General features: G+C 38.5%; 1 protein-coding gene across 1 annotated transcript; it reads left to right on the plus strand.

Annotated features, from left to right (window-relative positions):
* yipf6 (Yip1 domain family, member 6) lies at positions 1-24,616 on the plus strand. Its single transcript, XM_073058123.1, has 7 exons — positions 1-136; positions 3,432-3,560; positions 8,695-8,773; positions 9,777-9,819; positions 14,822-14,947; positions 19,151-19,326; positions 21,002-24,616. The coding sequence occupies exons 1-7, from the start codon at positions 62-64 to the stop codon at positions 21,118-21,120; spliced, it is 747 nt and encodes a 248-aa protein (XP_072914224.1). The 5' UTR covers positions 1-61; the 3' UTR covers positions 21,121-24,616.
* Positions 24,617-25,114: the final 498 nt, after the last annotated feature.

A 25,114-nucleotide genomic window follows, 5' to 3' on the forward strand; every position in this document is an offset into this window, starting at 1 on the left:
GCGCGTTTAATGACGCACCTGCGGGCGTCACGGTGATTGGGTGTCATCGGTTGTCGCGAGGATGACGTTGCCTGTGGCCTCCACGTCAGCTGGGCTTAAAATGGCCGAGGCGGAGAGTGAATCTAAACAACCGCTGGTGAGTGAGTGATCAAGCGAAATATTTAAAGGGCCAGCGGAGGAATGAAGCGAGGTAGATTGTCCGATGTCTGGGATGGATGTAGCTAGGGTGGAGGATGATCCACAGGCCCTCAGGGACCTGTCTCGCCCACCCCCGGAGGCGCTGGCTGTTGCCGGGTTACCCTTTCCATGGCTGCACCCGCTGCAGCTCCCACCGGCGGGTTTATCACGACAGTGAGATTGCAGAGCTCGACCTCAGTGCTCCCCACTGTTCTTTCCAGCAGGAGTTTTGGGGAAAGTGAACAGAGATCCCAGTGACTCCTCTCAGCCCCACGCTGTGAATTGCCACGGCACCTGCCCAAAAGTTGACTGTCAGGTCTGTTCCGTGAATAGTGCGTTTTGGTATTCAGGATTCAAGATTGTGTAATGTCACTTCCTGTACACAAGTGTAAAAATAACAAAATAGTTGTTATTCCAGATGCAATGCAGCACAAAACCACAAAAGATAAAGAACTCCATAATAACAAACGTGCAATAAATATAAGTACATGAGATAGCTTATATACATAGATAGATTGTATGTCCATAAAGTTAGGCTGTACATAAGGTGACTGATAGGAAATAGTAAAATAATGCTGGAAGTGAGTGGAGGTGTTGTTCAGTCTTACTGCTTGGGAGAAGTATCTGTTTTTGAGTCTGCTGGTCCTGGTGTGGATGCTACTAGCCTCCTTCCTGATGGAGTGGGACAGACAGTCCATTCTCAGGATGTGTGGGATCTTCCAAGATTTTACTGGCCCTTTTCTGTATATATGTCCTTGATGGTGGGTGGGTCGATGCCAGTGATGTATTGGGCAGTTTTGATTATTCATTGTAGAGCCTTCCTGCACAGTGCAGTTTTTATACTGAGCAATGATGCAGTCTGTTAGAGTGCTCTCTATTGTGCATCTGTAGAATGATGTGAAAATGGATGTACAAAGTCCAGCTCTCTTCAGCCTCCTCGGAAAGTAGAGATGTTGGTGAGCTTTCTTGACTGTGTGGGATGTACCTGAGTTCTGTTCTTTAGGAAGTTGCACAGTTGTGTTTTCAGACTGAGGAGTAGGAGTTTTTTTCATCAAGGTCTGTGGGGCAATAATGTTGAAATCCAGAAAGAGCATTCTGTCATGTGTGTTAGGGCCAGCTATGGTAGAGAGGTTCTGTTGGTCAAGTAGACAAGGATGTGACTTTAAAAACAGTGATGCGGCTCCAGCGTATTGCTGGGGCATGCTGCGGAGGTAGACTTTGAATTAAGGTGTAGGATAAAATATAATTAAATAGTTTATTTATTTATTTATTGAGGTACAGTCTTTCGAGCCACATCGCCCAGTAATCCCGCAATTTAATCCTAGCCAAATCATGGTCTTTGGACTGTGGGAGGAATCTGGAGCACCGAGAGGAAACCCATGTGGTCACGGTGAGAATGTACAATCTCCTTACTGGCAGTGGCGGGAATTGAACGCAGATCACCTGTATTGCAGAGTGTTGTGCTAACCATATCCCATAGGATATGAGAGAGAAACTTTATGTTTGGAGAATTCAGAACAAGGATTGTTATCATCAGCAAGAATAAATGACACACGACCAAACACAATCTTAATGTGGACAAATTTGATAACTAACTTAAAAGATCTTCTGTTAAAATAGGAATGCTCTGTCTGTGTATGCACTACTATTCAGTTGGTTGGTGGAGGGGAGAGGGGGGTGGGGATGAGGGTTGGGGGTGACTGGGTTAAGCAGTCAAAATGTTATCGGCAACTGGTTGTATTGAATGTTATTTGTTGGTGTTGCAGTAAAAATTAGTGATTAAAAAAAAGAACAAGGAATGTTCAGGTGTGATGTTTTCCTTTTCACAAAATGATGCAGTGGCTTGAGCAATTCCAATTTTAGTGAGACGTTGATGGTAAATACTACAAAACCTATGGTGGGTGGATGAATAGAAATGAGATGCTGACCAACAATGACTAGCTGTAAATAATTTTGGGGTTGATAGATTGCTTCTTGTTATATATCTATCATTAGAGTCTGGATGCGTCGAGGCATCTCCACACCGCCCTAGCTAAGATAAGTGCTGCAAACTCAGTACAGGTTAAAACTTATGCAAATTCCTACACCATTTTTATGTCTAGTGTATCATTTGGATTAACATAAGTAGCTACTGTGGCACTTCAAATAAATATTAATTCACTCTCTTGACCTCAGAAGTTCAGGTCCAGTGCCATAAGTAGTTGTCAAAAGCTGGGGTCTTCCTTGGTTGCATTGAATAACCATGACTTCTTCTGTGCCTTATCATGCCATTTGTTCTCCCCGAAGAGTTGCAGAACCTGCCTCCTTTGCTGTGGAATCTCACTGTTGATCTTATCCATCCAGTCCATCAGACCTGACTTCATATGCTAGGACAGGCATGTCCCTATTTCTTCTGGGTATGAGGCCTACTGGCTACCCTCACCTCGTTTAGGTTGCCGATTGAAGCTGCTATTGCATGCAAACAGCTACTTGGAGCTGCGGGTGAGAGCTGTGTCTAGTTGTGCCCAAAAATGAGTGAGCTGCCACAGCATTGTCACGACAAGCTCCTTCGCCAGAAGCGATACCCCTCGTGGAAACCAGATGTATTCCTCCATCGATAGCTACTAGGAACTAATATACAGTTTTATAGTACTGTAGTAGCGTTGGTAGTGTTCTGATTTGTTTTGTAAACAATAGTTTGCCTTTTTATACCTTTTTAAAGATTTCTATGAAATTTCAGCTAATTGTGGCAGCTGCTTTATTGGGCCAAAATATACCAGTCCCAATGAATCCCAATTAATCGGAATCCACTGAATTAGGGATATGCTGTGGTATGTTGCTCAGTAAAGCTTTGTGTTAAACTGTAGAATCTTTTATAGCCATGGCAGCTGGTTTTCCTTTTGCTTTTCTCTGTTAAATTCTTTGTTTTCAGACTTTTTTTGGTGGAGTGATGGTCCTGTTCTTCAAAATTCTAGTAACAGCAATTATTCAGAGGAAAACAGAACTCTCATTGTAGATTGCTTTTGTAACTCCATCCATTGTTGGTCTGTTAACAAATCTTGAATTATGTAAAGTGAATTGTAGAATTTTGAAGTCTTGGGCTGTACTTGGAATTGTGTTTATGTTGGTGTAATTCATCAGAAAAGCATGAATCAAGGAGGTAACCTAATTGCTTCTAGGCTGGCATAGGGATGAATTTGGGAAATAGGGAATTAAAAACCGATTAATGGGTTGTAAATAAATAATATGAAGATAACCTAATTCTGGTACTACAGTTTTCAGATTTGGCTGATGTGTCGATATCAAATGATGTCCCAGTGGAGGGGCAAATCACAGTTCCTGTTAATTCCCAGTCACAGGAAGATGACTATTCTACTCTGGATGAACCAGTCAAGGAAACAATTGTAAGTATAATTTCACTTCTTTTACTGATAATGGTAACTTATGCTTGGCTATTGCTTCGTCTTGTTCAAGTGACCACATAAGAGCAGCCATTTAGCTATGGGGAATATTTAAACTATATCCAGCCTTCACACACACAGAAAAATACAGCAAGCATTGTTGGGAAATGGTCATTTACAGTAGGTCTTGCTTCCCCCCCCCCCTCTATTCTTATCCAAAGATCCCATTTGTGAAGTTGCAATTGGCATTGTTGTTGTGGTTAGCTAATTCATCACGGACGACAGTAGAAAAAGTGTTACACTCCGCATTGCTCTTGTCAGTATTTGAGAGTTAACACTTTCTGCACAAGTTTTATTATCAGCTGTGTTCTCAATAAAGTGCAAGCAGGCTTTTTCCACTGAGGTTGGGTGGGACTACAGTTAGAGGTCATGGGTTAAGGGTAGCAGGTTGAAAGTTTCAGGGGAACCTGTGGGAAAACTTCTTCACTCAGAGGGTTGTGAGAGCATGGGACGAGCTGCCAACACAAATGGTGCATGCGAGCTTGATTTCAGTGTTTTAAGAGAAGTTTGGGTAGGAACATGGATGTAAGGGTATGGAGGGCTATGGTCGCGGTGCAGGAGTATGTGGTTTAAATTGTTTGGCATGGACTAGATGGGCCAAAGGGCCTACTTCTGTGCTGTACTCTTCTATGACTCTATGACTATAACTGGTCTTTTATTTTTTATGAAGTGTCTCCAAATATTTTTTCCAAACATAATTAATTAAAAAAATTACAGTAATGATTCTGTTTCTAGAATATTTCAGTTGTTTGTAAATAGTGCTAGCTTTCATTTATTTGTCCCGTCTGCCTTTTTCACCCCTAAAACTTGGTCAACTAGAATAAAGAGTTTTTTGGGCATGTGATATAAGTTTAATATAAGTTATATTTCTATGCTTTTGGTTTTCGTAGTGCTATAACTAATAGCTGGCCCCTGTTGATTGGGGTTGACCGTGGATGTTGCGTCCTAGCTGTCTATGCAAGCCGAGGCTGTACAATATAAAGAGCAAACTGTCGCCCATTTAGCAGGCTCCTACTCTCCAAGCAGCTGATGAACCCAAAGGAACATAGTTCTGCACCAGCACTGTGGCAGGAGTTGCCAGTCAGCGTTGAACTCAACATAGCACGGCCTTAGGGACACCAGCTCTGAATTTTTTCTTCGGGTTTACTCCCGAAGCCTACCCCGTAGGTGGGTGTAGCTGCAAGGTATCGAAGGAGGTGAAGTATCAGCATACAGGAGGGAGATTGGAAACTTGGCTGAGTGGTGTAATAACAACAACCTCTCACTCAATGTCAATAAGACCAAGGATCTGATTGTAGACTTAAGGAGAGGGAAACCAGAGGCCTATGAGCCAGTAATCACTGGAGGGTCAGAGGTGGAGGGAGGTCAGTAATTTTAAATTCCTGGTTGTCTCTATCTCAGAGGACCTGTTCTGGACCCATCATATAAATATTATTATGAAGAAAACACAACAGCGCCTCTACTTCCTCAGAGGTCTGCAGAGGTTTGGCACGTCATTGAAAACCTTGGTGAACTTCTATAGATGTGTGGTGTAAAGTGTGTTGACTGGCTGCATTACAGCCTGGTACGGGAACACCAATGCCTTTGAGCAGAAAATCCTGCAAGTGGTAGTGGATTCGGCCCAGTACATCACAGGTGTAAACCCTCCCAACCTTTGAGCACATCTATATGAAATGATGCTGTACAAAAGATCATCAAAGATCCTCGCCACCCATCATCAAAGATCCTCGCCACCCAAGCCATGCTCTTTTCCTGCTGCTGCCATCAGTTAGAAGGTACGTGAGCCTCAGGACTTGCACCACCAGGTTCAATACCAGTCACTACTGTTACGAATGATGAGCAACTCTGATGGGCAGAATCACCAATGGCCCCCCCCCCCCTTTTTGAGAATCGCAAAATCGCTATTATTTCGGGTCTGATACCCAGGAAATGAGAGAGATAAACAGCTTATGTCAGTAATGAGAGAGAGAGACAATGCAGGGATACACAAAGTTGGAATGTCTCCTCCTAACAAAAGCGGAACGGAACCACTGATTACTGCTATTGTCTCTTGGAGAAGGAATTGTGTATTGAGTACTGTTCTATTCATTGAAACCCTTCAGGGGGCAACCATAGTGGTCTGGTTGATGTGTTGCATCATCCCAACCTGATTGACACCTGAGACCCCGTGAGTGGGGATAAAAGTAAGGCCTGGGGAACACCCCTCAGACACACCAGGAGAGACGCTACGAGACCGGTGGGGGCTTGTGTGTGTGTCCACCCTTGCCTGGGTGACGAGTCCTCCACGGAACGGTCTAGCTAAAGGACGGAGGGGTCATACGTGAATGGCCACAACAACGACGGATCAAGATCGTAAAAGGAAAGTCGGGAAGTCAATAGCTGTTACTCTCTCTCTCTCCCTCCAACAATTGCAACACAGTGATCAACAACTACCGCAGCCTGCATGAACTGAACTGAACTTTATATTTCCATCGGACAATTCATTATCCCCTACACAACGATAGAGCTTATTTCTTATTGATTATTATTATACCCGTACTTTTAGGTTTAGTATTGATGACGTATATTATCTATATATTTGCATTGATATTATTTTTGTGTATTTTTACTAATAAATACTGTTAAAAATAGTATCATCAGACTTCAACGGATACTCCTATCTTTGCTGGTAAGATACCCAGTTACGGGGTTTGTAACACTACTCCCAACCAACAGGCTCTTGAACAAAAGGCAATAGCTGCACTTATTTAAGGACTCTGTTATATTGTTATTTTATGCTTGTTATTTATTACTATTTATTTATATCTGCATTTGCAGTTTGTTTACAGTTAACAATTCTTGATGTTTACAGTTACTGTTCTATGGATTTGCTAAGTATGCCCACAGAAAAGAATCTCGACTCTGATAATAAATTGTACTTCTAACTTTTGAACTTGAAGGTAGCGGAGGTTTGAGATCAGAATTTTTCTTCTCCAAGATGAGTTGCCAACCATTGTTGATGAGCCCCATTTGCCCAAAATGATTAGTTTTAAGGCAGTAGTAACCCGTCTTTGCCTCTTCTGTCAATAGAAACAGTTCTGCTGGGCTTAGTACTTAAGCCATCCGTGAAGGGTAGGAGCTGGACTTGGTTGTCAGAGGTTATTTGAGACTCACACCGCTAGGAGCATCTAATAGGTAGCAGGAGCTTATCCCCACTACATTCCCCAGCTATGACAATCTTAAGACAATATAACTAATAGACAACAGGATTTTACTTTGATATGCCATGGTAATTAAAGGATTACTAATTTGATCAATTTGATTTTTAAATACTGGATTCCCTACACTACAGAAATGATAATTTTTTTCCATGAATCTTGGTAGTTGAAATTCCTTTAAATCCTACAGTTAAAGATAGTGCAAATGAGTTTTGAAATGAAATTGGATGGAGCTCAGCTTCCTGTATGGAGGCATTTAGGTAGATTATTTATCTGAAGTAGTAGAAACCCAGAAATGACTTGGGAGCTGATATTCAAAAAAAAGATTCATACACAATAAGTCTAAACTAAATTAATAAACTACATTATTAATTTATCAGAAAGTTAACTGCTTATGTTGTATATTATTGTCGCATGAAATAATCTTTAATGTTTTGCAAAGATTGTTCTGGTTGATTGGGGGGAACAGACAAATGTACCTTCAAATATTTTCTCAGGTTTTGCTATTGGAACGATAAGTTAAATTGTCTTTCTTCCTGTGTAGTGGAGAAAGTAAGAGTATTGGATAAACTGTGATGCTGGAACTAAAGTAATGCATGGAGCCTATGGGAGGTACTTGATGCTTACTAAGCACAGGAAGTGACTACAGCTAGGTGAGCTCCATTTTGGGAGATTAAAAACTGAACAGGATTTTGAAGGATATGTACCCTGAAAATGTTAAGTATGGATTTGGATAATTAGGGAGCTGATGCTGTACTGAATGGGCCAAAAATATGAGGAATGTGATATATTTTTAAAAGGCATCTTTATTAAGCTGGAAATTAAGTGGTACACCACCAGCTGAGAACTGAAGGAAGTGCCTGTGAAGTTGATGTGGTAATGCTGGAGACTTGTTGCTAAGAATCTACTGGTATTATTTCCATTTCAGCCCTGTAAAGGCATTGGAGACTATTACTTGTTCAGGATTGTGTATGGAAAATAATTTTGGAATCAGGTGAGGTAGAGTTGATTGGTAAATGATGATTTGAGCAAGAGAAACCATGCATCCAAATTCTGTAATCACCTATAAATTTGTACTGATTGTTAAAATTCCGTTCTTTAAAAAAAAGAGCAGCTAGCATCTCACTGATGTTTCTCAGCTAGTTTGTTTGAGATGTGGGTTTCTTGCATTATGTCATTTCCAAAGCTCTTCATTGGCTGTAAACACTTTATGAAGCCAAGGAGCCAAAATATATGCAAAACTTTATTTTCCTGTTTAAGGAAATGTATTTAAGTATTGAATAGTTTCACTATGAGTTTATATGAATTTTTGTATTGTTAGAATTGCACTGTAGGTTTTTAATGTTGGAATTACAGTATGTTATTAACTTCAAATCAAATTGCTCTGGCTAAGGCAGGATAAAATCTAGGCTATTTTCTTTAGCAGAGAGGTCAGTAATTGGGGTAGATTTGTTAATTGGTGGAAGAATAAGAGGTAGTGTTTGCTTGGCAAGTGATGAGGGCCTTGGAACTCATTGTCGGAAAGTTTGTTGGAGGCAGAAATCCTCACTACATTTTAAAAAGTACCTGGATATGTAGCTGAGAAGCCATAACCTCTGGATCAAAAACTGCCAAGTTGCTGAATAGATAAAAGCAATGCCCATTTTTAGCTTGGTGGGCAAAATGGCTACTTCATATTTCAATAGTCTTTATGATTGTACCTTTTCTTTTACTAATATAAAAATAGATTTTACTTTTTATGGATTTTTAAAAAAAAATGTAAGCCATTTTGTAATGAACATGTTTTTCTTAGACATAGCTATGTTTGACTTATACAGTATGTATTGGTATGATTCCAAATATTCCTTGAATTAAATATTATGTTTTCTTATGTTTCTCAGATGCGAGATCTGAAGGCTGTTGGGAAGAAATTTGTTCATGTTATGTATCCTAGAAAGAGTAGTACTCTCCTTAGAGACTGTGAGTACATTTGAACAAAATCATCTGAATACATTGGGATATGTTCAGGGGAAAGGAAACTTCTGCACTGATTGTGTGGGTAAATGTAATGTCCAATCATACACACAAAGTTTATTTCCTTCTGATAGGATGTTACATTGACGTTACTGACTTTGTGCTGAGTGGGTTTGGGTAAGGGGGAATATAATGGGTGAGTGGAGGTTGATTAGCATCAATAATATTTAGTGCTTTTTGGAAAGCAACACCATGGAATATGCAGTGCAGTAGTCATCCAGCTCAAAGAAACTGGATGTGAAAAAGTGCTATGAAAGCTGCTTTTATGGGTAAGCTAGGTAACTTAAGGGAGAAGGGAATATATTATTACGCCAATAGTATTGGATGAAAATTAATGTGGTGGTACTTAGTGGAGCATAAACATCATTGAACTTATTTTGGCCCAATGTCTTTTTCTGTACATTCTATAAAATTATATGAGTTAATGTGGTGCACACATTATTATTACAACATGCATAATTGTGTGAAAACTTCAAGCATTTGTATAGCTGGATTACTTAATACTTTTGTATTTATTTTATCTCAATGGCTGTCTGGAATCTGTATTGTGTGAACTAATTAGTAGAAATTGGGTAACAGGAGAATGCAGATAGTTTGAAATTTGCTCAAAGAAGATATAGAGCTAATTTTGTATGAATCTCTAGAATGAGAATTTACTCGGTATTTGACTCCAAACTAATCAGCTAAGTTAAATAAAAAGAAAACATGTTTTGGATTTGGAAATGTTTGGGATCAGAAGTAAAATATTTATCTAGGTATCATCAATTTGTTGTTGGATTGGCTCCTTGTGTTTGAAAACAGAGTTTGGAATCTTTCCAATGACGAAATAGGCGATATCTTTAACATCTAAGTTGTCAGAGAGATGATTGATTTTGACTAGTTTATTAAATCACTGATTTTATAGAAACGATATATGATTTTGAGTAACTCTTCTGTTTCTTCATTACAGGGGATCTATGGGGTCCTCTCATACTATGTGTTTTGTTAGCAATGTAAGTACTACACTGGTATAAGTCTTTGGATAATATATTGAATCTAGACTCTGTCACATTGGAACATGGATTGGCAGCAGGAGTGGGCTGTGGGCACTTTACCTGTTCCACTCTTCAAAATGGTCAGCCCCAGGTCTCAACACTTTCGTGCCAATTTTTCAAATCCCTCAATTCTGTGCTTTTAAAAATTATCTACTTCCTCTTCAAAAACCCCCAATGATTTAGCAATTACAGCCATGTGCAGTAGAGAATTCCAGAGGTGCAATACCTCCTACAAAAAGAAATTCCTGTTCAACTCAGTTTTAAATATCAATTCCTATAAACACAGCTCCTTATTTGAGATTCTGCCATTACAGGGAAGATCTTGGCACTTACCTTATTTTTCTCCCTCAGGCTTTATATGTTTTAGTGTCACTCCTCATTCTTCTAAACTCTAAATAATATAATTTCCTTAACCTCATCTCAGGAATTAGCCAAGTGAATCACTTTTGGACTGTCTCCAGTACTAGTTCTTGTTTCTTAAATAAAGGCATCAAAACATACATATTACTCAAGCTGTAGCCTCGCCAGTGCACTGTACTGTTGCAACAATACTACCCTATTTCTGCAATCTTATCCTCTCGTGGGGGCTAAAGGCCAAAAGGAAATGTGCAGGTTCTAGGAAGCTGAGTTCAGACAGGGCTTTTGAGAAATATAAAGAAAAGAGGAAAGAGCGTACAGGGAATCAGGTGGACTAAACAGGAACACAGAATCTTTCTGGTGAGTAGGAATAAAGAGATTCCCAAGGTATTATACATATTTTAAAAACAAGATGATAACTAAGAAGAGGGTAGGACCACACAAGGATGAAAGGGGGAACTTTTGTCTAGATCCAGAGGAAATTGGTGAGGTCCTAAACAAATTTGCATTGGTATTTACCAAGCAGAAGGATGTATAGTAAAATCAGTATGCCTATATCCTAGGGGTTATTAATATCAAGAAGGAGGAGCTGTTAGATCTCTTGAAGAGTATTAAGATGGATAAGAGCCAGTACCTGAAGGGATCTAGCTCAGGTTATTGAGAAAGGGTAGAAAGGAGATTTCTGGGACCTTGACAGAAATCTTTATATTCTCTTTAGGCACAAACAAGGTCTCAGGTGACTGAAGAATGGCTAATGTTGTCCTCTGTTTAAGAAGGACAAATCAGGAAACTATGGCTAGTGAGCTTTACATCTGTAGTAAAAAAGCTATTGGAGCTGCTTCTCGGAGATAGGATCTACTAACATTTAGAAAAGCATAGACTTTCCTGGGATAGTCAGCATGGCTTTGTGTGACTACAAACTTGCTTGAAGTTTTTTCAGGAGGTGACAAAGATGATTGTTGAGGGTAGGGTATTGGTTATTGTATATATAGACTTCAGTAAAACTTTTAGCATGGTCCCTCATGGTAACCTGATCCAGAAGATAGGACACATGGAGGCTTGGTACATTGGATTTAAAATTGGCATGGCTGTAGAATTCAGAAGGTGTTGGTGGAGGGCTATTATTTTGAATGAAAGTCTATGACCAGTAGTGTTCTATGAGGATTGATGCTGGGACTTTGTTTTTGGGTGAAGGTGTACTTGGGCTGATTGATAGGTCTGCAGACAACTTGGAAATTGGTAGGGTTGGAGATAGTGAAGAAAGTTATCATAGGGTATATAGACCAATTATTAATGTGGACAATGAAATAGCAGATGGAGCTTAATCAGACAAGTATAAACCGTTGCTCTTTGGGAGGTCAAATTTAAGAAGAAAGTATACAATAAATGGCAGAATTTCTAGGAGCATTGAAAAGGGTTTAGTGGTGCAATTCCTTAACTTCATGAAAGTGGCAAAAAATTAGAGTGGTGAAGAAAATGTATGATCAACTTGCCTTCATCTGTTGAGATGCTGGATATAAAAGTTGCTAAGTTATGTTGCAGCTGGATAAAACTTTAGCTAGGCCACATTTGGACAACTGTACGGAGTTGCTTTACGATAAGGACATGGAGTCTTTGGAGAAGGCGCAGACAAGGTTCACCAGGATGTTACCTGGATTATAGAGTATCAGCTATAAGGAGAAGATGGGCAAATTTGGATTATTTTCTCTGGAGAGTTGGCAGAATCAGAGTAGTTAGTTGGAGTGCTTCTTTCCTTAGGATGGAAATGTCAGATACTAAAGAACTTAGCTTTAAGGTCGGGGACGGGGGTGGAGTTTAAAGAAGATTTTACATGCCGTTTTTAAAAAAAAACATGGGAGTGTTAGATAGGGGCAATGCACTACCAGGGAGGTGGTGGAACAATGTATAATTGCATAAGTATTCACCCTTTTCAAGTCAGTATTAAATAGATGCACCTTTGGCAGCAATTACAGCCTTGAGTCTTTGTGAATAAGTCTCTATCAGCTTTGCACATCTGGACACTGCAATTGTTTCCCCATTCTTCTTCACAAAATTACTCAAGCTCTGTCAGATTGCATGGGGATCATGAGTGAACGGCTCTTTTTAAGCCCAGCCACAAGTTCTCAATTGGATTGAGGTTTGGCCTGTGACTAGGCCATTCCAGGCATTTAACTTTATTGTTTTTAAGCCATTCCTATGCAGCTTTGTCTTTACGCTTGTGGTCATTGTCTTGCTGGAAAACAAACCTTCTCCTAAGTCGCAGTTCTCTTGCAGACCGCATCAGGTTTTCTTCCAGGATATCCTTGTATTTTGCTGCATTAATTTTACCCTCTACCTTCATTAGGCTGCTGCAATGAAATATCCCCACAGCATGATGCAGCTATCACCATGCTTCATGGTGTGCTTTTGGTGACGTGCGTTGTTTGACTTGTGTCAAATGTAGCACTTAGTTTTGATGGCCAGAAAGCTCAATTTTGGTTTCATTAGACCATAGAATCTTCTTCCAGCTGACTTCAGGGTCTCCCACATGCCTTCTGGCAAATAGCTGAAATTTTATGTGAGTTTTAGTTAACAATGGCTTTCTCATTGCCACTCTTCCTTAAAGTTGCGAATGGTGAAGCACTTCGGCAACAGATCTTGTATGTGCAGTCTCTCCAATCTCAGCCACTGAAGTTTGCAACTCCTCCAGAGTTGCCATAGGTCTCTTGGTGGCCTCCATTACTAGTTCCCTTCTTTCATGGTCACTCAGTTTTTCAGGATGGCCTGCTCTAGGCAGATTTACAGCTGTGCATGCTCTTTCCATTTCTTGATGATTGACTTAACAATACTCCAAGGGATATTCAGTGACTTGTAAATTTTTTTGTACCCATCTTTTGACTTATGGTTTTCATTGTCCTTTTCATGGAGATGCTTGGTGTGTTCTTTTGTCTTCATGGTGTAGTTTTTGCCAGGATACTGACTCACCAGCAATTGGACCTTCCAGACGCAGGTATATTTTTACTACAAACAACAGAAAGTCTGCAGATGCTGGAAATCCGAGCTACACACACAAATTTCTGGAGGGACTCAGCAGGCCAGGCAGCATCTATGGAAAAAAGTACAGTCAATGTTTTGGGCCGAAATCCTTCGGCACAACAGGAGAACAAAAAGCAGAGGAGTAGATTTGAAAGGTGGGAGGAGGGGAGAGAGAGAGAAATGCTAGGCAATAGGTGAAACTTGGAGAGAGAGGGATGAAGCAAAGAGCTTGGAAGCTGATTGGTGAAAGAGACAGAAGGCTATGGAAGAAAGAGGAAAGGTGGTGGAGCAGCACCAGTGGGAGGTGATGGGCGGGCAAGGAAATAATGAGAGAGGGACAAGGTGAAGGGGGTAGGTGGGTGGAGGCATTACTGGAAGTCTGAGAAATCGATGTTCATGCCATCAGGTTGGAGGCTGCCCAAGCGGAATATAAGGAGGTGTTCCTTCAATTTTTTTTACTACATTCAGTTGAAATAACTTGACTGCACACAGGTTTCCAAAAACAAATCACCATTTATCTTATTGTGTGACTTCTAAAACCAATTGGCTGCACCGGTGATGATTTGGAGAGTCACATTAAAGGGGGTGAATACCTATTCAATCAATTATTTTGTGTTTTATATTTGTAATTAATTTAGATCACTTTGTAGAGATCTGATTTCACTTTTTGACATGGAAGAGTTTTTCTGTTGATCAGTGTGAAAAAAAATCCAAATTAAATCTGCTGTGATTCAGTGTGGTAAAACAATAAAACATGAAAACTTCCAAGGGGGGTGAATACTTTTTCTGGGCATTGTACATAGTTTATTGAGGTAGAACAAGTTAAAGCAATAGCAGTGCAGAATGAGGTGTAAAAGCTGCAGAGAAAGTGCAGCATCAGTAAACAATAACTTGTAAGATCATAACACGGTAGGTTGTGAGATCACGAGTCCATTTTATTGGGTAAGGGGTCCATTCAAGGGTCTGATAACAGTGGTATGGAAGCTCTCCTTGCTTGGTGGCACAAGCTTTCAAGCTTTTGTAACTTCTCCCCAGTGTTGTTTTCAAAGTCCAAATATCCTCACTGCAAGATGCCCCCTACGTATTTTCATGTATCAATAAATTTCGATACCTTACATATTATGTGCTTTTCTGGGTGATTAATATAAATTGTAATTAATTGAAGGACAAAACTGTATCCTTGAGGCTCACCACTGCTTTGTTTATCACCCTCCCTGCAGCTTTTTTGTATATGCAGCTGAATTTGTTGTCTGACCTGTTCTGTGCCAAGTATTTGTGTTCTGCATGTGTCATCTGCGTGCCTCTCTAGTTTAACTTATCATTTCTGCCTTGCGCAGGTGCTGTTTATATCTCCAACTATTGAAGTCCTTCCAGGGAAAATTTCCTTCTACATTTCAATTCTATGGCTGCTACGTCAATTATGCCAGCATTGCTATTAATTGCATTCAGTTGCTTGCTTGAAAAGCTGCAGGATGCTTGTGGGTCCTCTGTTTTAATTAACTCTTAACCACATCCATGATTTACAAAAACTCTCTGATTTCTAAAGGTGCAACTTGGGCTGTATTGTGATCTCTTATCTCTCTTGCAGGTTGTTACAGGGGAGCGCTGTTGAAAATAAATATGATGGAGGCCCACAGTTTGCTGAAGTGTTTGTCATTGTCTGGTTTGGTGCAGTCATCATTACATTGAACTCCAAGCTGCTTGGTGGCACAATGTGAGTTTTTTTCCTCCAGGTTTTCTAATCTTTTATAAAATTGCCAAATGTCACTTGACTGCTGTTCCACACGCACCAACACTTCTCAAGTAGTCAAATAGTTGTTCTTTTGGTCCTTGGGAATGGAGATTTTGGATATGATTTCCCCCCACCCATCCACATACCCTCTAAGAGCATTGAGGTTCAGAAGTATCATCTGCACTGTATCACCCTAAGTGCAGATTAGGGATTCATTCTTTGATTTTTAAAAATCTGTATTGCACAATAAATCAACAGGGTGAATGCTAATTTATAGGGGTATCCTACATACAATATTAATTCCATGTTTTTATTTTGGTATGACACTGTTTCAATGACTTATTTTCTGATCTTTTACTGTTTTAAAAAGTGAAATTTCATGGGTTTCATTTATTTGTAATGGCTTGGGTACCATTTAAAATATCACATTAAGCCTTTTTTTTGCTGCAGTAAGACTCAGTACTTTTGTAGTTCCTTTTTTTTTGTGGCTGAACTATGACAAGGAGGAGCATGTGCTTTTCCAAAGCAAGCAGGATTTCAAATGAATGCTCTTGTGCATCTGAGAATTACCTTTGTACAGGCCTTGCTTGCCAGTTCTTGCAGTATATGAGTTGGTATATGGTCTAGGAGATCAGCCTCAAAACAGGAAATAAATTACTTGGGGCAGAGTTATCTAAGCCCTCAAGAAAATATTTCTGCTCTGCTTTTCCTGTCACTATTGAAACATTTTTATCACATCGGGATTTTATTTCTTTATCTCTTCCTTACTGATCTCACATCCTTTACTTTCTATAATCACAGCTTATCCAAATATTAATCTTGAACATTTTCTATACCTACGCTCTGTTTCTCATCATCGGTGAATTTAAAACCTACTCTTTGATTTCTAAATTTATTTACAGCCATACATTGTTTTCTTTCTCCAACAATTCCTCAAGCTCCATTTGATCATCTGATTCAGATGCATCCTTTCCAGCCTTTTCCATAGTTGGGCGAGCTTGCCATCCCGATCTGAAATGCCTTTTTGTAGCTGCTCTATTTCTTGATCCTCCACTTCTTGCTTCTGATCAATTTGGAGTACTGACTCTGAATGTTTTCTTTGTTAAAGGTGGAAATAAATGTGTTTCTGTTTTGTTGCATTCACTGGTTCAGAGCATCTACCAGTGCCATTAATGTCAACAGGGTTCATATATCCCAGACTGGCGAGCTGCTCTTCCTTTGAGTAGTTAACTGAGCAAGATCTGGAAGTGTTCTAGTTGAAGGTTAGATGTACATATGCTTTTAATGAGTGATCTATATAATAGGGAAAAGAGTGTTAATGGATGATGGTACTTCTGCAGGAAAGATAGAAAAACAAAAGATGTCAATTAGTGTTATAAGTTGATGTTATCCCATAATGTTTGTGTCAGTAATAAAGTGAGTATGCACAGTTCTGATTTGTACATTATTTCATGACATAACATTAGTAGATAATACGTATTGATTCAAGATTGGATTCAGCCCCAAGTGATCTGCTTAAGGGTTTAGACAGTAGTGTGAATATAAGCACATAATCTAGGTTACTTAGGTCTCGGTACTGAGGGTGTGCTGCATTGTCAACTTTGGTTAGCATAACACCTTACAGTACAGGTAACCCAAGCTCAATTCCTGCCGCTGCCTGTAAGGAGTTTGTACGTTCTCCCTGTAATCGTGTTTCCTCTAGGTGCTCCGGTATCCCCCCACAGGCCAAAGGCGTACCAGTTGGTAGGTTAATTAGTATATTGTAATTGTCCCAAGATTAGGCTAGGAATAAACTGAGAGTTTGCTGGGCAGCTGGCTCAAAGGGACAGGAGGGCATATTCCCTGCTGCTCCTCAGTAAGTAAGTAAATATCTTATAAATGAAACTTAAAATCAGTCATGTTAGATGATAAGAAAGAAACTACCAGAGTTTTGTACTCTGCTTCTAATTTTATTCCATTGATGTTGATATTGTGTCTGGGGATGAAATTCTGGTCGTATGGTCCCTTTGTTCAGATTATCCTGTGATCGATTATTGATTGATTAGCTCTATTTGCCACATGTATATTGAAACATCAACAAAGTACAGTAAAATGCTTTGTGTCAAATCAAATCAGCGAGGATTGTTACTGGTAGCCTACAAGTGTCGCCCACTTCTGGCACCAACATAGCATGCTCACATCTTACTTACCCAGTTTCTTTGGAATGTGGGGAGAAGCTGGAGCATTCAGAGGAAACCCAGGCGACTACAGAGAGAATGCACAAACTCCTTACAGACAGCAGCGTGAATTGAACCCGATTGATTATTGCTGGCATTGTAAGGTGATGTGCTATCTGCTATGTTGCCCTACCCCCAACTAATTGCCTTAACCAATATTACTGAAATTCATCATCTGATCACTTTGTCTTGAGATGTACACTCAGTGGCCACTTTATTAGGTACGCCTGTAAACCTGCTCATTTCTGCAATGTCTAAAAAGCCAATTGTGGAAGCAACTCAATGCATAAAAGCATGCAGACATGGTCAAGTGGGTTCAGTTGTTCAGACCATACATCAGAATAGGAAAGAAATGTGACCTTTGAATGTGGAATGATTGGTGGTCCCAGACAGAGTGGCTTGAGTATCTCAGAAACTTTTGATCACATGGGATTTTCACACACAACATTCTCTAGAGTTCATAGAGAATGGTGCAATAAACTAAAAACATCCAGCAAGTGGAAGTTCTGTGGGCGAGAACACCTTATGAATGAGAGAGGTCAGAAGAGAAATGACCAGAGTAGGTAAAGCTGCCAGGAACACGACAGTAATTCAGATAACCACGCGTTACAGCACACAACACATTGAACTTCCAAGGTGGATGGGCCACACTAGCAGAAGACAACGACTGTATGCACTCAGTAGCCACTTTTATTAGGTACCTAATAAAGTGGCCACTGTATGTCTGTTTGGAGACCGTGGGTTAAATTGTGTACACTGCCACAGTGTGGCTATAAGTAGGTACTGTACCATACAACTTTTTTATTTATTCTGCTTTCTACTGCCACCAATCGGCATTAGCATAAAACTACCCTAGCCATATTGTCTGTATCTTTTTTCTGTTTTTTTCTTCCAGTAGCAAACATCTTTGAGCAAACATCAATTCATAATCACAGTAATCTTAAAAGATTTCTTCTACTTGATAAATGGGCGTGCAGCACATAAATACATGGAAGTTGGATAGATGAACAAAATGTGGTACAGTGGTGGTGAAAGTAATGATACATGGAGATACTGGCAGATACGTAGCAGATGAAATCTAATGCAGAGCAGTGCTAAGTGAATTTTGGGGAATGTAATGTGAAAGGATACACTCTTAAAGTTGGTAGAGAAATGGAGAAATATGCATGAAGGTAGGAGGGCATTTTAAATAAAACACCTTGGGTTTCTGGATTTTGTAAAGTTAGGCAGAGTACGAAGGGGAGGAGATTACAATGAACCTTTTTAGTATGGAAGTTTAGTCACAAATTGGGTTCAGCCACTGCAGTTTAGGGAAGATAGGAAGGATTTTGAAATATTTACTTGACTGGCTGCAAAAGCTTGGTTCATGTTTTAGAGTACAATTGGAGAAGCTGATTGTTCTTCTTGTTACATAAAAGTTAAGAAGAGATGTGAAAGCAGTGATATTGAATAATGAGGAATTTTGATAAGAGAAGTTGATCCTTTTGGTGGAAGACTTGTAAAAGCTAGAGATTACTTATTTAAAATGTTTAGCAAAAAATGGCACTGTGAAGAAGAAAAGCATTTTTATGCAATGTTGGAACACTTTGCTTGACAGATTGGTAAAGGCAAGTTCAGAAAGGGATTTAAGAGTCAATAATTGAAAAAAAATGGCAGGATTATGGGGAAAGGGCAGAGAAAATTGGATTACCTGTGTTGGTATTGCTGAAGGTTTAATAATTTCCCAAGCTGTTATCATTGTTATGATTCTTCAGTCAGGAACTAGTATTTTTGCTGTGTGTTCCCATCCCATTTTCCACTGCCTTTTATAATCAAAAGTATTCCAATGCCAATTGTAGATTGGAGAGAGAATTTAAAAATTGATCTTATAATTTAAATGAATGAAAAGACTCTTGGCAAAAATGTAATGGAAGCTCTGAAAAAGGTTGAGAGTGGAGTTCTAATAAGCTTATTGTTCTTAACTTCCTAGCTCTTTCTTTCAAAGTCTCTGTGTGCTGGGCTATTGCATATTACCACTCACAGTAGCTTTGATAATCTGCTCTCTCATTCGGCTGGCTCCACACTCAAGTACATCAGAAATCCCAATATCAGTGGTCATAAATCGCTTTATTGTCGTGCTGGCTGCTTTTGGCTGGTCAACATTTGGTGAGTACTTGCCTTTTGTAAGTACCTGGACATTATAAAAAGTTAACAGATATATTGAGCTTTGCTAAATAAGCATCAAAGTGGGAAATCAGACCTGATTTGACTCTCTGTGGGCGTGTATTTTGTTATGGTTGCATCACACAACATAGAATCAGGTCTGATTTCCCACTTTGATGCTTTTTTTCCCCACCTTGACAGGGTTCCCAGCAGTTGTGTTATTTTGGGGAGGAGAGATAAAGATCATAAGTAAACTAAAGAAAATAACTACTATCAAAATTTATTGTATTTTAACTGGTTTCTTCTATCAAAACTACAATATTTAGTCTGGAAAGCTTGGAATGGATGATGGATTTAAAACTGATGAATAAAAATTTGTCATTCAAACCCCAATTTAATGTGCAGTGAGGGAAAGGAAATTTACAATAAAGCAATAATCCAGTTGAATTATCAAAACATTCAAAAAAAGATTAGATTTTAAATTATGGAAAGTAACTACCACATTTTTGGCATTTGGACTAAAAGTTTAATTTGAGAAGGAAATAATTAAATAATAAACTGTTCCTTTCACAGAATGAAATGCAAAAATGGCCTTTAATTCTGACTCTTACAAAATAGAAAATGTATCGGGACTGAGAGCAGAAAGGTGAGATAGCCAGTATGGGGGGGGGGGGGGGGGGGGAGGAGTGCCAAGAAAGGAATCCAAGGTGATTGATGGAAGGGTGTGAGATGACAAGTAGATAGTGCCAGGTAGGGAAGGTAAGTTGGAATATTGTAAGAGGTGAATGACGATGGAGGCAAAGAAAGAGACAGAAAAAAGAGACAGAGGAGATGATGTGAAAGTAGGAGATGGGAGACCAATCAACTTGGAGTCCTTGCTTGCCACTCCAGTTTTTTATCTCTATACTTGTCATCTGGCCTCTTCACTTTCAGTGCTATAATATCAGCAATTTATTTTCTTCCACTAATGCTACTCAGCTTGCTGAGTACTTCCAGAAGGTTATGTGTTGTGCCTGACTACACTTAAAGAACAGTGTTAACTTGTTATATATTGGAATGTTGCAGTGCTTATGATACTTCCCCAGCAGTTGATCCATCACTTGAAGACAGTTCAGTAAAGTGATAGATTTGAGGAAAAAGATGAAATGTATTAAAGAAATAAATAATATTATTAGGTATACAGAAAAATTATATGGCAAATAAAACACAAGCTATTTACTTCACTGCCAGGACTAAAACTTGGACATCTACCATTTGCTATCTGTGGGCACCATGGTAGCATAGTGGTTCGTGCAACGTTATTACAGAGTTCAGAGTTCAATTACAGTGCTGTCTGTAAGCTGTTTGTATATTCTCCCTGAAAACTGGGTGGGTTTCCTCAAGATGCTCTCATTTCCTCCCACATTTCAAAGATGTACCAGTTCGTAGCATACTTGGTCATTGCAAATTGTTCTGTGATTAGGCTAGGATTAAATAGGCGGGTTGCTGGGTGGTGCAGTTCATTGGATCAAAAGGGCCTGTTCTGCACTGTATTTCTCAATAAATAAACAAATCTTATCATTTTTTGCATGGTTTATCTCTTGATAGGGCTTTTTGGTCAAAGTTCAATAAAAATAAAATTAGTTATCGCTTTTTTCATTAATATGTATGTTCTCATTTCTCTTCTTTTCTCTTCTAGCCTCAACAGCATTTCTAGCTGATAGCCAGCCACCTAATCGCAAGGCCCTTGCTGTTTACCCGATATTTCTTTTCTACTTTGTGATCAGTTGGATGATCATCTCCAATGCATCTGCATGAGAGGCAGTTATCTTGAAAGTGAGGACGATGAAATATAAGTGATTTCAAATCATTTCTCTATGGTTTTTGGAGACTGGTTATTTGAGAGGCAGCTCGCTATGCAGCAAGGAGATCAAGAATCATTGATATTTAGTTTGTATATTATTGAATGTACAGTGATTCTTACAATCTGTAAAAGAGGTGATTAACTGAACTCTTGTGGACTCTTGGGGAAATTTATTAATTGAAACTGTGGAATTGAACTGCAGTTAGAGACTCCTAGAGATCAGAATTATATTATTCTTTTGGTTCTATGCATATTATCTTTTTCCTCAAATGTGAAGGAATTTAACATGATTTGAAATCTAGCCCCAAAGCATTTTAATTTATTGTGTTAATTGAAGGTGTATTTAAGAAGATTGATTTAAATTTTCTGTAGGAATTTTCTTGGAGATTTCCCAAAATACATTACAAGTTAAACATAAAGATAATTAAGATACAAGTTTCCATCGTGATCCAAACTAAGGTAACTAACTGACTGCAGCTGATACACCAGTACATAGTATTATTGGCCTTGCAGTGAATAACTAAATAGTGGGAAGTTGTCCATAATTTGTTTAACATCTAGTGATGTCAATGATCTAAGTGTTGGGATAGGGTTTGAAAAGTGATAAATCTGGTAAGCATTACTACCTTAGTTCATACACAGAATGGAAATTTTTACAATGAGTTGGAGGATCTTGGTTGCACATGTTATATCCTGTGAATATTTGGTGCCTTCTAAGGATGGATAAATGGAGAATGGAGCTTTTCATTTGGAGGTGCCATTGTGCTATGATGGGATGGGAGCAAGGGTGAAAAAGTATGAACTTTTCCTGGATACAGAGCCAGGGTAAATAATTGGAATGGAGGTTTTATTCAACACCAATGGAATAGAAATTGGAAAATTTCATCATCCTTGCCTTCATGGATTGGAATTTTAAAAAATCTGTACAATTTTAGACATACAATTTAATTGTCACCTCTTCTGAATCAAGTGAAAGTTCTCTCAGATGAGAACCTTGAATAATATAGAGCAAAACCTACTCCACTGGTCCAATAGAACCATTTTGTTGGCATTTTTTAAGACAGTTGTGCTGGTTTAGAAAAGAAATCACTGAAAGTTTTTCCTTTCACTTATGGGGTCACAGTGAAGAACTGAGTAACACACCCATCATGCATTAATGGTTTACAGGTCACGTCTTCTTGTTGCAAGGATCAATGTGTAATTAGTATTGGGGTGCCAATTCAGTATCTTAACTTCATGAGTAAAGCACAATGCTAATCTAACTTTGAAGTTGGAACTTCGTCAGAGATTTTGGGAATGAGAGAAATGCCATAAGACATCTCTGAACTGTGTTGTTAGAGCAGAACAAGTCTGATGTAGGAGATTCTAAGATCTGAAATGGAAGTTTTATCACTTCATTAGTGTACAAAGTGGGCCATATGTTAACATTCCTAACTATTTTCTAGAACATACACTACATGTTTTGATTGTATGCATTGATTTATTTTGTCAGTTGTTTCAGTATTCTATAGGCACTAAATAGCAATGTCTTGTTAATTACTAATATCAGAATAATTTGGAACGGGGAAGCTCGGTGAGTAATGTAGGGATTGTTAAATTTTCTTGCAGCTGAACTACTGAAGGATGTAGAAATGGCAAACTCCTAATAGAAAGGAACATACCATATAAGGACACAATTAAAAAATGTTTAAAAGTACATCACGGTTGTTAAATAAACAAATTATTTGTTTTCATTCCGCCATTGTATGTTGAAACATTAAAAAACTGTGCTGTAAATGTATTAGTAAATCCTCAACTGAAGTATAGACAACTGGAATATGGACACTCCAGACAGGAATAATATGAAGGCCTTTGAAGGGATACAGAGGAATATATCTGGATGTTTCCAAAGAATAAATGATTTCACCTGTGGGAAGTTGGAAACCTTAAGGCAGGCAAAGTTACAAGACAGCCTATTAAATGTTTTTTAAGATGATCTCTGTTTTGATGGAATTAGTAGAGGAAAAAAATGGTTAGGATGTCAAAGATTAAAATTCAATGCCAAAATGTCTAGAGGGGATTAGGAAGGACATGTTATTTGGATCTTGAATACTTTATGTAAAAAGATAGTAGATCTTACTTCTAAAATATGTTTTAAGATGTGTTAGTTAGCTACTTGGTAATGAGGAAATAACAAGGTAAAGATCAAAAACGGCTGTAGGAATAAGCATGATGCTTCTTCAACAGTCCACTGGCACATCTTCTTTCTACATCATTCCATAATCTCTAAATTTGTATAGATCTAACTTTAGAACAGAGACATGGCAACATAGGAAGAAAGCTCATAACTAGAGTAACATTCCTTTGGAGGGTATAAAACCTCTATTCCCTGAAACCTGTCTATGTGTGGGAAACAGCTAATTGAATGTAGTTAATCAAGAGCTTGGAAACTAGAAAGGTCCTTTCGTCCCCTTGAGTGTGTTCTACCATTCATTTAGATCTATACATCAATTTTTTTTAACTTGATGAACTCCAAATTAATTAACATTCTTGTTTAGCAAAACTCCGACCTTCATCTTCAGTAATTCAACAGTATTTTTTAGGAGAGAGATCCAGATATCCCCTTTGCTTTATATGGGAGAAAGAAACAGCTTTCTTAGTTCAATCCAAATCTAATGTCTTTTTTTACCATATTGGAATTTTAAATGAAACTTAAAGGTAAATTTCAATATTTTGCTAGTTACATGGCAGAAAAGCCTACACTTTAATAGTCCAAGCCCAACTGAATAGTAATAAAATGTATTTAAAAAGGAAGTTCTCATGAAGTAACCCCTTAATTTGATATAATTTTGATGGGTGTACATTCCTGGAAGCTCATATCTGCTTGCTCCTTAAGAGTTTTTAATTTCAGTTTCTAAAATATCTTACTTGTCTCTTGGCTCCAGTTATAAATGTTTTTGAATTACAAAGTTTTGCTTAGTGGAAATCAGGATCTCTCTCCCTAAAAACCCCTATTGAATTGTTAAAGATGAAGGTCAGCAAAGCTTTGTTAACCGAGAATGTTAACTGTGTCACTGAATATTCGTGACCACAATGATGTTAAAGACTTAGAATTGACAGTAAATAATAAACAAAATATTTTTGCTCTTAATGCCATTGAATGTTGGAATTACACTTCCCTTCATCAGTCATATGTTTGATAATTTTTCAGCTAAATAGCAGTTGTGACCAAGTTCCTTTCTAGTGGAAGAAAAATCTGGGAAAAGAATTGCATATATTTGGTGACTTGGACAAAAGCATATATGCAGATAATTTTCTTCATCAAACCAGACAAAGTTATCATAGAGTACAAGGAGTTATTCTTACAACACAGTTTCCAAGATGTACATATTACACATAACCTTATATTGCAAGTCACTCAATTTATCAATAATTGGGAATATGTTCAATAAAATTATGGTGTGTAATATTCTTAACTAGTGACACTTGAACTTCGAAGAGCCAGTCCATTCATTTGCAGCCAGTGAGATTTTTTGAACTATTATGTCATATTATTGGATGGACTAGTTTATACTTTTTGTTTTGGTGCTGGTAAGTATGAGTATGAGTATGAGCATATTGATATCAGTATGCTGGGGACAATATTGTGGATGAAAACTGAGGACAGCCAATAAAGTTGATGAGTGAGGTGGCATGTGACAGGGTTGGTTTAAATTTCCAGACATTCTATGTTATTTTTCCTTCTATATTTTCCCAAGGAGGAGGGATAGGTAGGGATCAGGACTTTGCTTTATACAAATACAGAATCAACATAAGAATCTATAAGTTGTATAACAAATGGGGAAGGTGCCCCTGGTATTTGCAGGGAATCTTTTTGAATATCTGAAGCCTTAATGCAACTTGACATTTTTGTTGTAAATACTTGCACATTGTGTGTTTATAAATTTACTAAACTAAGATGGAAAAAAA

The sequence above is a fragment of the Hemitrygon akajei genome, chromosome 10, assembly GCF_048418815.1.
Source record: "Hemitrygon akajei chromosome 10, sHemAka1.3, whole genome shotgun sequence".
NCBI classification, from domain to species: domain Eukaryota; kingdom Metazoa; phylum Chordata; class Chondrichthyes; order Myliobatiformes; family Dasyatidae; genus Hemitrygon; species Hemitrygon akajei.

Coding starts and splice junctions, on each gene's coding strand:
- yipf6 (XM_073058123.1), top strand. CDS start 62: ATGACGTTGCCTGTGGCCTCCACGTCAGCTGGGCTTAAAATGGCCGAG. Junction 3,561..8,694: donor AACCAGTCAAGGAAACAATT/GTAAGTATAATT, acceptor TATGTTTCTCAG/ATGCGAGATCTGAAGGCTGT. Junction 19,327..21,001: donor TTTTGGCTGGTCAACATTTG/GTGAGTACTTGC, acceptor TTTCTCTTCTAG/CCTCAACAGCATTTCTAGCT.